Source organism: Rousettus aegyptiacus, unplaced genomic scaffold (assembly GCF_014176215.1).
Source record: "Rousettus aegyptiacus isolate mRouAeg1 unplaced genomic scaffold, mRouAeg1.p scaffold_m13_p_1, whole genome shotgun sequence".
NCBI classification, from domain to species: Eukaryota; Metazoa; Chordata; class Mammalia; order Chiroptera; family Pteropodidae; genus Rousettus; species Rousettus aegyptiacus.
Window position 1 is genome coordinate 7364667 of NW_023416284.1, and position 12567 is coordinate 7377233.

Consider the following 12567-nt stretch of genomic DNA (forward strand, 5'->3'; position numbering starts at 1 on the left):
TTCACAGCAGAAGGGCAACAGTAGCTACCGCTTGTCTCGGGTGTCGGGCGAGTACATCAGCTCCAATTGTCACCGTGGCCCTGCGCAGTAGATATGGGTCTTGTTTTATAGGTAACGGCAGGGAGGCTCCGCACAAAGCCATCTGGCCAGTGACAGGCAGAGCCAACCGGCATCTAGGGCTCGCTGGTTCCAGTGGCACGTTGGCCATGTGCTTGGAGACGACATTACCCGCCACCGAGTGGGTGGCCCAATGGCACTGTCGGCAGTGCCCTTGCTGTTGCCGAGAACGCCCGTGGGGTTTGGGGTGTTGTCAGTGACAGCGGACCTCGCCAGATGCACCACTGTTACGTCTGTCCGCTCAGAGGATGGGGTTAGCCCCGCCTTCCTTTCTCTCTGAAGAAACTGGCATTGATCCCAAGGTTGGAGGGTCCTCTTTCTCTTTAGAGGAGAGTTAGAAGTAAAACTTTGAACCAAAGTCTAAAAATCCTGGTTTTGTACAGGATCGATCATAGTGTCTACAGCAGCCTAAAGCGTGTCAGCAGAAAGAACCTTCGGTGATTCTGCAGTCCGTGCATTTGAAGGGTAAAGCTCATCCAGAGCTTTGTGCTTCTGGCCACGTGGTTTTACTCTCTCCCAGTTACCAGCAGGTCAAGGAATGGGAGGATGCACCCAGAATCAACACGAGACCTGCTGGCTTTCTCCGCCTGTCAGCCCACGAGGGTTTCCAACAGTCCCTCCTTCACGGGCCGCCCCGCGGGAAGCACTGGTTACACAGGGGACAGAGTGGGAAGCCCAGCATCTGCACTCAGCTCACGTGCAGCAAGAGCCGCTGCCGCTCCCTTGGCGGGACCCTGAGCATCCCGCGTGAGCCCAGCGGAAGCCTGTGGGGAGCAGGCCGCCTGCGGGGGGACGGCCAGGAAGGACGGGGTGCTGCAGCCTCGAAGGAGAGAGGAGCGGGGGAGGGCAGACTGGCAGGCCAGATGGGGGGGCACCGCCGTGGCCGGGTTTCTCTTGCACCCCGAGTTTCGGCTCCTCTCACGGCGACGATGTGGGTCGGTGCCTGCCACGGCAGGAAGTCCCTCGTCTGCAGCTCGGTTTTAACTATTCTTTGACGTGGTTGCCAGACTTTGCAAAATACACACACGCACACGCACACTCACACTCGGCCTCGTCTTTGGTGGTGGGGTGCTGAGGAGGCTTCAGCGGGAATGTGACCCGGCTGCGTGCGAGGTCGGGCCTCGGGTTCTGGCTCAGGCTGGTGCGGGCCTGGTGCTCCCGCCGCGGCCTCACGGTCTCCCTTCCTCCTCTTGGTTATGGCTTTGGCTCTGATCTGCTTTTGATTTGAAAAGACTTAGAACATTTCACGTAGGAGTCAGAAAATGTTATCTGTAGCAGCTTCGGGGTGCAGGTGGGGCCCCTGGACGCACAGAATAGGGAGCTGTGCACATTTTCTGCTCCCTGTTCTCAGAGCTCTGAACGGCCATGAAGAGAAGTCTTTCGACTTCTCCACTGACTTTGTGACGGAAGCTGGCAGGTCGTGTCATCTCGACCAGATGAAGAAACTGAGCCCCGTAGACAGCAGCTGGCCCGGCTGGGGTGGCCCAGCCTGGCGAGGTGTCCCCGCCCGCTTGGCCTGCACTGTGGGAGGCGCCACACGGGAGAGTCTCCCAGCTCAGAGCCTCCCTCCCCAAGCGGCTCTGGCCTGACTGAGGGCTTGCGTCATCTGTGGCATCTTGAAAAGGAGTCTATTTTAAAGCCCATGAAAGTGTTCCAGTGTGGAAAGTGGCTGCGAATGCCAGCCGCTCCGTCCCGGGCGTGCGAGCAGCAGCTGCCTGGAGGGTCAGCCCTCGGCCCCGTCAGGGGCCCCGCGTGAACGTCAGCTACGGCAGGTGCCGCGTGGGGTGGGAGGGGGGACGAGGGCCGCGTCCCGTGCTGGGCCAGAGGAAAGAATATCATCCCGGTCGGATTTTTAATGTCATTCCTACTGTCACCCCAACTTCAGTGGCCAGTTTCGGGGATCTCTCTTGATAGCCCCGTACTGCCTCTGCCGCCACCTGCCCGCCCACCTGTGCTCGGAGCCCGTGGGTTGCTTTTCAGTTCTCACCTAGTTTCCCGGGACGTTCTAGCCGGCTCGCGCTGCCTCCTGTCCGTCAGGAAGCTTTTTTAACCTGTCTGTCTGTCTGCCTGCCTGTCTGTCTCTGCCTCCTTTTCTCCCCCGGGTGCTATAAAGCTGCCTCCTCCACACCGTCAGGCCTGCGACGGGGAGACTGGACACCGAAAGCTGCTGGGGGTTCAGTTTTGGCATCGAGACTTTACAAGTCCACATTCTTGGCACTACCAACCAGTTAGAACAGAACAATAAACCCTAATTTTTGTCACGCGAGGCTGTAATCACATGGCAACTGGACCAGGGCAGGCAGTGCTCGCTTGAGCAAGCACTTGGGGTGGCAGAGGGGGGTGGTGGGGATGCTCAGGGAGACATGGGGGGAGGCTGTGGACCCCACTCTTACATCTGCTGAGTCAGAGGACAGAGAACTGTCCAGGAGACAGAAAAAGATAAAGGGGTGTTTGGCAGTGCTTTGGAAGGTAAGCAGTTAAGGGTTCACAAGGGGTGGGGGTGAAATTGGAGTGTTTCGTGGGGAAACCTCGAGAAGCTTCGTGGAGAAGTTGGACCTCGTCAATCCTCAGGATGGAGAGGTTTAGGTAGGTCGAGAGACAGGGCGTGTTCTGAGTTGGAGGTGAGGGGCGCTTTCTAAGCCGGGGGTGAGCAGGTGCCCGAAAGGATCCGGCCTGTCGCCAGCAGGCAGCCTCCGTCCCATCAGAGTGTTTTGCGACTGCTGACATCGCAGCAAGGCCGTCCTGGGACCCTGGTCCTCCAGGGAGCCCGGACTCTGAGCAGCCACGGTTTGCGAATTTCTCGCAGGAGATCAAGTCCCAGGGGGCCGCGGCTTGACCGCCAGCCCGTGGTCAGTTCAGTATTCTCGCCGCCATCCGTTCTCCTTCGCTGCCCCCCGACGTTGCCGCCCCATTGTGGAAGGCTGTCACAAGACGCCGAGGAGGCAGCCAGGCCCCCGAGAGCCGTCGCCAAGGGTCACTGCCCGCCATTCAGTAGCTGAGCTGAGAGGTTCGATGCGCATAAATTTCCACTTTAAATCTGGGAGCCGGTGGAGGAACGGGGTTGCTTTCCGAGTGGCCCTCAAACCCCTGGAATAAGGACTGAAATCTAAGAAAATCAGGATTGCAGCGTTGCTCGCTAAGCGCCTTCTACCTCTTGGGGCTCTCAGCAAATGGAGTGGCGGTCTCACGAGTAAGTTCCGTGTCACCAGAGGTGTCGAACAGAGACGGGGTGACCTCTTATTAGACCGTGACAGGAAGGACGCGGAAGTCGGTGTGCACGTGCTGGAGCCCGTGCCGCCGTCTCACGTCACCCCGTTTGGCGACCCCTTTTAATTCCGCCCCCCCTTCCGTCTCCGTCACCCCGCCTGTGTCCTCCGGCCACCATGTCACCTCCCCTGCGTTCTCCGTGAACTTTCTCAGTGGCTACTTCAGGCACCATTTACAAGCGTTATTTTTAATTCCTCTTTTGTCCAACAAAGCGTTGGTATAGTTTTCTCTAAGTCTTAATCTGCATAAAAACTGTCTCTGGAAACAGCCCCCACAGTGCGATTTCGGGGTGGAAATTGTTTCCCGTTGACACCGTGGGTCGTCATCACGCCCCGTCGTGTGTCACGCACCCCCGTGCCAGGGGCCGGGTGCTTCACGGCTCGCGAGGCAGTGTCACTTCTGTTCCTAATTCACAAACAAGGAAACGGAGGCTCGGAGCCACCTGCACAGGTGCGGGGGCTGAGGGAGCCTGGGTCCGGGTCGGGCCTGGGCGAAGCACCGAGTGCCCCCCTCCCCTCCCCCCCTCCCCGCCCCCCCGCGAGCCCGGGTCCGGGTCGGGCCTGAGCGAAGCGCCGTGTGCCCCCCTCCCCTCCCCGCAGCTTCATCGCCGTGGAGAACATCGACAGCTACTGCGTGCTCATCTCCTCCAAGGCCGTCTACTTCCTGAAAAGCGGGGACTATGTCGACCGCGAGGCCATCTTCCTAGAGGTCAAGTACGACGACCTCTACCACTGCCTGGTCTCCAAAGACCACGGAAAGGTGTACGTGCAGGTGACCAAGAAAGCGGTGAACACGAGCAGCGGCGTGTCCATCCCCGGCCCGTCCCACCAGAAGCCGATGGTGAGTGGACGCCGCGTGCCCCCGCCCCGCGGCCGCTTTGCAGCGGGCATGCACGTGCGGGTTCGGCCGGGCCGCCGTGGTTCCCCGGGGGGGCCACCCCCAGTCTTGCACGCAGCGACGCCGCCCCCCAGCTCTGTCTCTGTTGCCCGTCGGCGCACACGCCGGCCCCTATCCTGTCTCCTGCACGGCAGTTAGAAGCTCACTTTTTTTTTTTCTGTGCAAAGCAGCACTGTCTAGCATGGGCTCCTACCCAAGATAAATGATTGATAAATATGTGTAAATGAAATTTATACTTGTGCCTCCAAAGGGTACAAGATCTCATTATGGCAGGACTTTTAAGGAATAACATTACTGTTAATAGCCATTCATTAAGGGCTCACCGTGTGCCAGGCTGGGTACTAGCACTAAGTACTTCTTTAGGGTCACTGGGTGTTGGACTGTCATTGTCCCCACTTCACTAGTAAGGACGCCTAGTGATGGCAGGTGACTTGGTTGGCAGGGCACTGTGTGACCCCAGACCTGACCGTCCGGACCACTTTGCCCCGCCCCAGCCAGAGGGGCTGTTGGCGCAGCAGGAGCTTGTGTGCACCGTCTTGCTCATATTCCGACTTGACATCTTTTCATGAAACCCAGGAGTTAGTCTGGCTTGTTTTCCACCTGCCTGTGGCAGTGACATGTCATTCAGAATGGTCCTGCTTATCTCTCGGTCCTTCTATAGACCAGAAGTGGCAACCAGCCTTATCAGCCCCTTTCCTCTGACCTTCTGGGAGTTCAGGAATGCACTCGGGTGTGGTTTGGCTTCTGTAGACTCCCCTGGGGCTTCTGTAGACTCCCCTGGGGTCATCGGTTTAAATTCAGGCTGCTAGATTAGTAAGAGTTAACACCCGAAAGTGGAGTTATTCCCACAAGTTCCCTGTTTTGCTGGGGAGCCTTCCCCTGCTGCATTTTTGCCCCTTACAGGCAAGTGAGCAGTTTAGTGCTCTTGATAAGAAAGGCCCAAGGCATCCGTGTGCTCCTCCTCCTTCCGTTTTTGGCCATCAGCAGGCTAGATTTGAATCGCAGAGGCACAGGCCTTCATTCCTGCTCCTAGCCTGACCTCAGCAGAGCCTCATGCCCTCAGCCGAAACTGGTCCTCGGGTACAGGAGAGGAGGGGCTGGCTACGCAGTCACCTGGGGAATGTGTTAAAGATGCAGATTCCGATATTCCGCCCACCTCCCCCCCCCCTCCCCAGACCAGGAGTGGGGCCCTGAGACTGTTTCTTGACAGCATGCCCCGTCTGGCCTCTGTGCTGCCAGGCTGGGAGCTGCTGCCGCGGCGACTTTAACTCAATGTGTCCTGTGCCGCTTCCCCACGCGGGAGCCGGTCACTCACTCTGTCCTGCTCTCCAGGTGCACGTGAAGTCGGAGGTCCTCGCTGTCAAGCTGTCACAAGAAATAAACTATGCAAAGAGCCTGTACTATGAACAGCAACTTATGTTAAGACTCAGTGAAAACCAGGAGCAGTTGGAGCTGGACTCCTGAGGGATCGCAGCGGCTGGGGGGGCGCCCGCGACCGGCGCCGTCACCCCGGGGCAGAGGCCCTCGGAGGGGCTCAGAGGCACAGCCAGGACACGGTGTGGGGGCCGATGGCGAGGAATGAGGGAATGTAAGTGCCACGCGGCGGGGTACAAGTGGAAACCAACTGTATTAATTTGTGGGGCGGGGGTGACATTGGATTATGGGGAAGTAATTTTTAAAGGTATTGGTTGAATAACGTAAAAAAAAATGTACTGAGATGAATCTAATTTTTAGATTGCCTTGTATTTTGTTAACATGTATATATGTTCAACTGTGTGTTTGTAAATACATAGGCGCGTTTCCAAACAGGGCCTGTGATGCGTGTAAAGGCTTGTTAACTGTAAAGTAATATAAAATTATATCGGCTCCTCTATTGCACTAATTCTACACGTCTGATTCAGGGTACTCTGTAAAAAGATGTTCTTGAAAGTCAAAGAACGCCATGTCTTAGTTTTGGAAACTCGAGCATCCTCACGAGTGGACCACAGTGACATTGGCGCTCGAGAGTTATGCCTTCGAAGCCGGCAGTCCTCAGGCCGGAGCTAAGGGCCCAAGCGTCCGGCTCCGGAGCTGGCCCTTCGGAGGAGCGGGAGGAGAGTGGCGTGAACACCCCACCTCTTATTTATTTCTCACCCCATTTTAAAGATAGCTCTTAAATTATCACAAATTTATTATTTTTTATCTACCTATCTTTGGCTTTCTGCCGATGAGTCTTGCCAGACTTCAAAATAAAATTGTGTTGTTACCTCATTCACGCGCATACACACGCACACACACACCAGCATTGTATGTGCTTCTTGGGTTATCAGAGGGTCAGTTTGAGACATCGGTAGGCTCTATTGATTTAGAAGGGGAAAAAAAATTCCATAAAACTCTTTAACAAATCAGAAATTCATGAATTTATCAAAAATCCACAGATTTATTAAAAATCCACAGTAATAATGGTCTGCTTCCTGGGTGACAAAGGAGAGGTCCCGGGCCTCTTAATGCCTCGGGCAGCCCCAGGCTGCACCGCCCCAGGGCACAGTGATGGCAGCGTTGGGGTGAGGAGGGGGAGTCTGGGAAAAGGGAGTGCAGTTTAAGTATTAAAAAGCCGTTTTTGTAAATTTTCCAAGATGTGGCCAAACCGGCTTTTGTCTTGGTTTTAAATGCCAGTGTGAGGGCCCCCCACTTTCTGGGTCAGAAGGAAAAGCCTAGTTGGGGGCATTGGGGAACCTCACTGTAGAATAAATGATTTTAAAGTTTTCATTTTCATAAAGCTAATCAGTTTCTGCAACCTTGTCGGTGGATGTGTGGAAGATTTTGGTGTTTATAACTCAGGACCAGATCCTTCCAAGACACAAATGAAGCTGATCTTTCTGTCTCTCTCCTTCTCCCTCCGTGTGTGTGTGTGTGTGTGTGTGTGTGTGTGTCTTCAGAGAAGCAGGAAAGGAGCATTGCCTGTTTTAATTGCTTTAGCTAAATTGTGTTTTTGAAAATCTTTAACTCTAGAGTTCGTATAGTCTTCACCAAACTCTTAAGTTTGTAGACTATAAAATTGAAACTTGGCTTTTGAAGGGGTCGGGGTGTGTGTGTGTGAGTGCACGCGTGTGTGCGCACGCATGCACGCCAGGCTGCAGTCAGAGTCGTGTCTGCGCTCACACACGAAAGCCCGCAGGGCTTCTGGCCTGCTCCCCAGCCTCCCTGCCCCCCACAGGTGGGGCTGCGGTTCTGCCGTCAGTCACCCACTGCCCAGGATCACGCTCTCCTAAAGATGAGACTCTCGGCTGGGTTGCTCGGTGGCCTTCTGTCACTCACTGGCACCAAGTCGCCTGAATTTCTCCACCAGGTTGAGGCACACAGCATTACTCAAGAAAAGAGGCCTGCCTCTGCCCCCAGCAACAGCCGGGTGTCCTGGGCGCCAACACGGAGAGCTGGTTGAGGGGGTGCTCCCAGAGGACCCCAGAGAGGTGTTCGGGGCCCCTGCCCGCTGCTTTCTAGTTTTAATCAGCTCTTGAAATGGTTGCCCCTCTCCTCTGATCACACAAGCCCCCTGACATTTCCACCTCAGAATGTTAAAATGTGATCCAAAGACCAAACGGGGTGGGGCCGGGGACTGGATGCCCGCAGAGCTTCGTGCCCTCCCCGGGCCGGACGACGAGGCTTCGAGGGCTTGGGGTGCAGCTTCCTGGTGTGTGGGGAGAGAAGTCCGTGGTGTTGGAGGCGGCGGGCCCGGCCCTGGCTCAGGAATGCCCAGCTGCTTCTGGGATTGGCATTTAGCCAGCGGCTTCCGAGACTTCGTGACGACGGTTCCACCGGTTTCCATGCTGCCTCGAGGACCAGTTCCTCTCTGAGGAAAGGAACGTAAATTGGATAAGGAGAAATCAAAGCCGTCCTAATTCCCTGAGCCAGCACAGTCGCCCGGCCCACGTCGCCGCCTGACCGTAGCCGCTGCCCTGCCCACTGGAAGGCCAGCCAGAGGTCAGCGCGTCCCCACACCCCTGGGCCTGGCCGCCGCTCTCTGAAAAACAGAGCAGCAGCCCTTCCCAGCCCGGGCGTCCTGCCGCTCGGCGGCACTGGCCGCAGTGCTCCGGAGGCTCCGGGGCCACTTCGTAAGCGTCGTCGGTGCCTCGGAATACCATGGCAGCCGCCTGATCAGACCCCGAACGCGGAGCATCCAGTTCCTCGCGGTGCAAGCGCGATGGCAGCCACCAGCCCATTCAGACTCTTCAATGCGTTTCCCATATCGGAGTCGTTGTTTATCTTCCTGTGGAATAAAAGGCTGTGTTGACGTCCCAGACACGTTTTCTTGTGGTTTCTCGGTGTTCCATAGATCCTAGAACCATCATCAGTGACCAATGCCAAACGTGTTACAGCGTCCCCCGCGACCTGTGTCCCCTGCCCCCTCGCTCCAGGGAGGCACGCCGCGAGGGCGAACCCTGTGCCTTGAGTCGGGCTTAACCTTACGAGAGCCGGCAGTGCGCTGGCTGCTCCTGCACCCCACCCACGAGGCCCCGCCTGGAGGGGCGTGGTTTACCAAGAAGGGGACACTTCAGGGAGCAGGTATGGGGGGGACATGTTAGGTTCGAGGTGCCTGCTTGATGTCCAGTGGGGCTGTCGGGAAGGCTGTCGCCATGCAGTCTGGAATTCAGGAGCTCAGTCCATGCTGAGTCATCAGCATGCAGATGACAAGCAGTGCCCGGATGAAATCCCCAAAGCGCTGAGTGGCGGTGGCAAAGAGAAGGTCCCAGATCTGAGCCCCGGGGCTCCCCAAAGTTTAGAGGTCAGGTAGATGGAGAGGAACAGCAAGGGAGAGTGAGCGGAGCCGTCCAGACACAGGCGCGAAGCCCGGGGGTGGGTCCCGGAAGCCGGCCCAGAAAGGTTATAGGAGCAGGAAGATGAACGATGAATCGAGTGGGATGAGAACCGGTCGTGGAGTAATACTGGGCTTGCGACATCGAGGCCACTGGAGACCCTTCTGAGGGCAGTTCCAGCGGAGCGGCGAGGGCGAAGGCAGGTCGGAGTAGGTAGGAGAGAAAAGCTGGAGGAGAGGAATCGGGGACCGTCCCCACAGCTCCCTGGAGTAATGTGGCCACGAGCAGGGGAGAAGCGAAGGGTGACGAGGAGGCAGTGGAAGGAGAGAAGGGAGACCAGCCGGCCCGGAAGGCGAGCGGCCGTGGCGGAAGCGGCGGGAGGCTGGCTTCTGTGCAGGCCGCTGGCTTCTGTTTCCCCAGGGAGGTCGCAGAGACGGGCAGGAGGTCGCAGAGGGGAGACGATGCCGGTCGTTTAGGGCCACCGGGAAGTGAACAGATCGGGCAGCTCACTTGAGGTCGGTGATCTCGAATTTAAAATGAGACCAGGCAGCCCGGTTCCAGCCGCCTTCAGCATGGGATAGGCCAAGAACTGCATCTAAGCGTGACGTGCTCCCTCTCGCCTGTCCCAGCACCCCACCCGTCAGAGCCCAGTGTCAAACAAATCCAGGGGCGACACTGTGCAACCGCAACACGTCACCTAGAGAATGTGCCCCTTCTAAGTGGGGGAGACCGTGGGAGGTGCGGCCAACGCCCCCAAATGAGACAGCACAACCGAGGTAGTTCAGGGCTCCCGGGCAGTGCGCAGTGTTCAGAGACAAACTGCCCGAGCATCCGAGGCACAGGGAAGCCGTTGGCACAGAAAGGGTGTCCACGTGACATCCGGCTGCCTCCGGCAGGTCCCACGTCACCGGTCCTGAGGAGCGGCCGCAGCTCCTGGCCATGTCTCCCTGGCCGGGCAGGTCTAGACACCGAGGGAGGAAAAAGGAGCCATCCGTGAAGCAGTCCTGTTGAAACTCGTGCAAACGCAGAACGAAAATAAAGTTCCACGTGCACGTCTGTCACGTGAGAGCAGCTGTTGTATTTTTCCCTTTTCGTTCCGCTCCCCACTACCCCTCCCCCCCCCCAAGCTAATCACCTCGCGCGTTGCCCAGATGCTCACTGCGCTCGTGGAGTTACGTCCGGGCGGGTTCGTGGATCGTGGACAGAAGTGTCCGCCTGCGGTCGGTCTCCCGACGTTCGTTTTTGTAAAGTCGGGTCGCACGCACTTTCCTGCAGCTCCCCGGTGTTCGCTGCAGGTTGGTGCGGCTCCATTCCCGCCAGGGCTGCGTGACAGTGGACAGTGCAGGGAGTGCCGTCATTGACTCGGCCGTCCGCGTGGATGGGCATTTCCCTGGTTTCCAGCCCGTCCGACCCTGCCCCTCCCCCCAGAGCACCACTGCAACCAGCAGCCCCGGTGTATGTGCTGAGACACCAGTTTTATTTCCGTGCAGTGGATCGGCAGGAGCCGATCGTGCCAGGGTATGTGCAAGGTCACTTTCCCAAAAGGCCGGCGGGGACGCGGCGGGCAGCAGTCACCTGGAGCGTCCTCTCCCTGCACCGCTGCTCGCCGGTCTGGTGGCCACGAGCAGCTGTCTCAGTCTCAACTTTGTTTTGCATTTCCCTAGCGGTGAATTCGACCATCTCTCATTTGGAGGACTCTGAGTTGGGAATGGATGCCGACTCACAGCAGATGCACACACAGCATCTGGTACGACCATGTTGTTTTCTCCCCGTTAATTATTTAATGTGATAACCTTACGTCGTCGATAGATTTCCCGATGCTGCACCACCCTCAGCCACCGTTAGCCCCTAGAATAGGCCCATTTGCTCATAATGTGTTAATCTCTTCTTTTGATACACTCCCTGGTTCTATTTGCTAATATTTTTGAGTCTTTCCATCTCTAAAGTGAACGTTTCTACATTAAAAAAAAAAAAATCTTTTATGGTTTTCTTTTTGTCCAAGCACTTGAACAGTTTTTATAAATGTTCCGTAAACATGGAACAAAAGTATATTCACTCTGAGGCCTGTAAAATGGTAGGTAGGTAGGTAGGTAGGTAGGTAAGTAGGTAGATGCATATACACGTACTTAGAGATACAAGTTTACAGACTACAGCAATCAAACCCTGTGCAATCTTTTTCGTGTGTGTAAGAGAGCTCTGACCTCTGCCTTCATGTGGCCAGGAGCAACCTCTAACTTCCCCGTACTCCCTGGGAACAGCAGTGCGTCCTTCAAGTAGCACAGGAGGAAGGGGGAAGGAGGAAGCCTGGTGGCCGCAGCCACGCTGCCTCCAGCTGACCCAGTGGGAGCTTGAAACCGCTCTGATGCCCGCACGACGGCCTCACAGAGCTGCCTGACCCTCCCCGGTGCTGGGTGACCCACTTGTCGCCCCTTAGAGGACCCCAAGCCAGGGGTCACACCCCACGCTTATTGTGGTGTGACTCAAAAGCACCAAAAGTCACAGGCGCGTGTTGCCTTGGAGGAAATGTGGGGATCGAGACCAACTTGACCCCTGGGAGCCGTGGGCGAGTGGACCCCAGAGGTCAGCGGGTGCGGGCAGAGGGCAGGGGGAGGTTCTGGGACGACTCCCAGGGCCACCCTAGGGAGTGAAGTGCTGCCTTTAGGGCATGTTTTCCTAAGGCGCTCGCTGACCTTCAGGGGAACAGGGACCCCTGGGAAGTTTGGCCAAGGCTGCAAAAGGCCACTCTCCTGATTCTGGAGTCCCTATGCCTCTGCCAGCCCTCGTGAGGAGTGTCCGCCCGGATGCCAGGCTCCGTGCTGGGGGCCCGGGCTACGCGGTGAGAAGGGGTTCGCACTTGCCGCCCTCACTGGGCTCCTGGACATCAGGACGGAGCGGGGAAGGCTTCCCCAGGAGAGGCAAGTAGCCACGGGCTGCAAAGAACCGGCCAGGCAGAGGGGAACGGGAGGTCCACGTGGGAGGCCCGAGTGGGTAGCGGCGGCTCAGCACTCCTGAGACCAGGGGCCCCTCTTGTCTGCAGCGTCAGGACACGAGGCTGGAGAGAGGTGGCCGGCGGCCTGGTCATGCTGGACTTCGTAAGCCAGACGGGGAAAGGTGCAAAGCACAAGATTTCGCTGTAACATCAGCATCTCAAAAAAAAAAAAAAAAAACCTCTCTGGCTGCAAAATGGAGAATGGGCAGAATGAGTCAGGAGGGGAAGGCGCCGCTCTAATCCGGGCGAGAGGTAATGGGGCCGAGGACTAGGAGAGGGCCGGGGGGAGACGCAGAGACGCACGTAGACTTGGGGTACGTTTTTGAAGGAGAATCGATGAGGCGCAGGGACTCGGTGTAGAGCATTGGGGGGAAAGAGGCATCAGGGGTGGTTCCCAGTTAGGTGCTCAGATGGCAGGTGCCGTGGGAACCCTGGAGGGATTTGGGGCGGGGGGGGGGGGGGTCGTCTGCGGCTGGTGGCCGTTTACCGACAGACGGGGACTTG

At 57.2% G+C, this 12567-nt stretch overlaps 1 protein-coding gene across 10 annotated transcripts in view; it reads left to right on the forward strand.

Moving 5' to 3' along the window:
- The window catches only part of VPS13D (vacuolar protein sorting 13 homolog D), a 216958-nt gene extending 208398 nt beyond the window's left edge, over positions 1-8560 (forward strand). For 8 of the 10 annotated variants that reach the window (XM_016149446.2, XM_016149452.2, XM_016149453.2 and 5 more), the window contains 2 exons: positions 3984-4224; positions 5614-6163. In XM_016149446.2, coding sequence (XP_016004932.2) covers positions 3984-4224; positions 5614-5745 — 373 coding nt within the window. In that variant the 3' untranslated portion in view covers positions 5746-6163. Of the gene's footprint in view, positions 1-3983; positions 4225-5613 lie in introns of all 10 variants that reach the window. The other 2 variants (XM_016149454.2, XM_036228829.1) reach the window with 1 other exon arrangement.
- The last annotated feature ends 4007 nt before the right edge of the window (positions 8561-12567 follow it).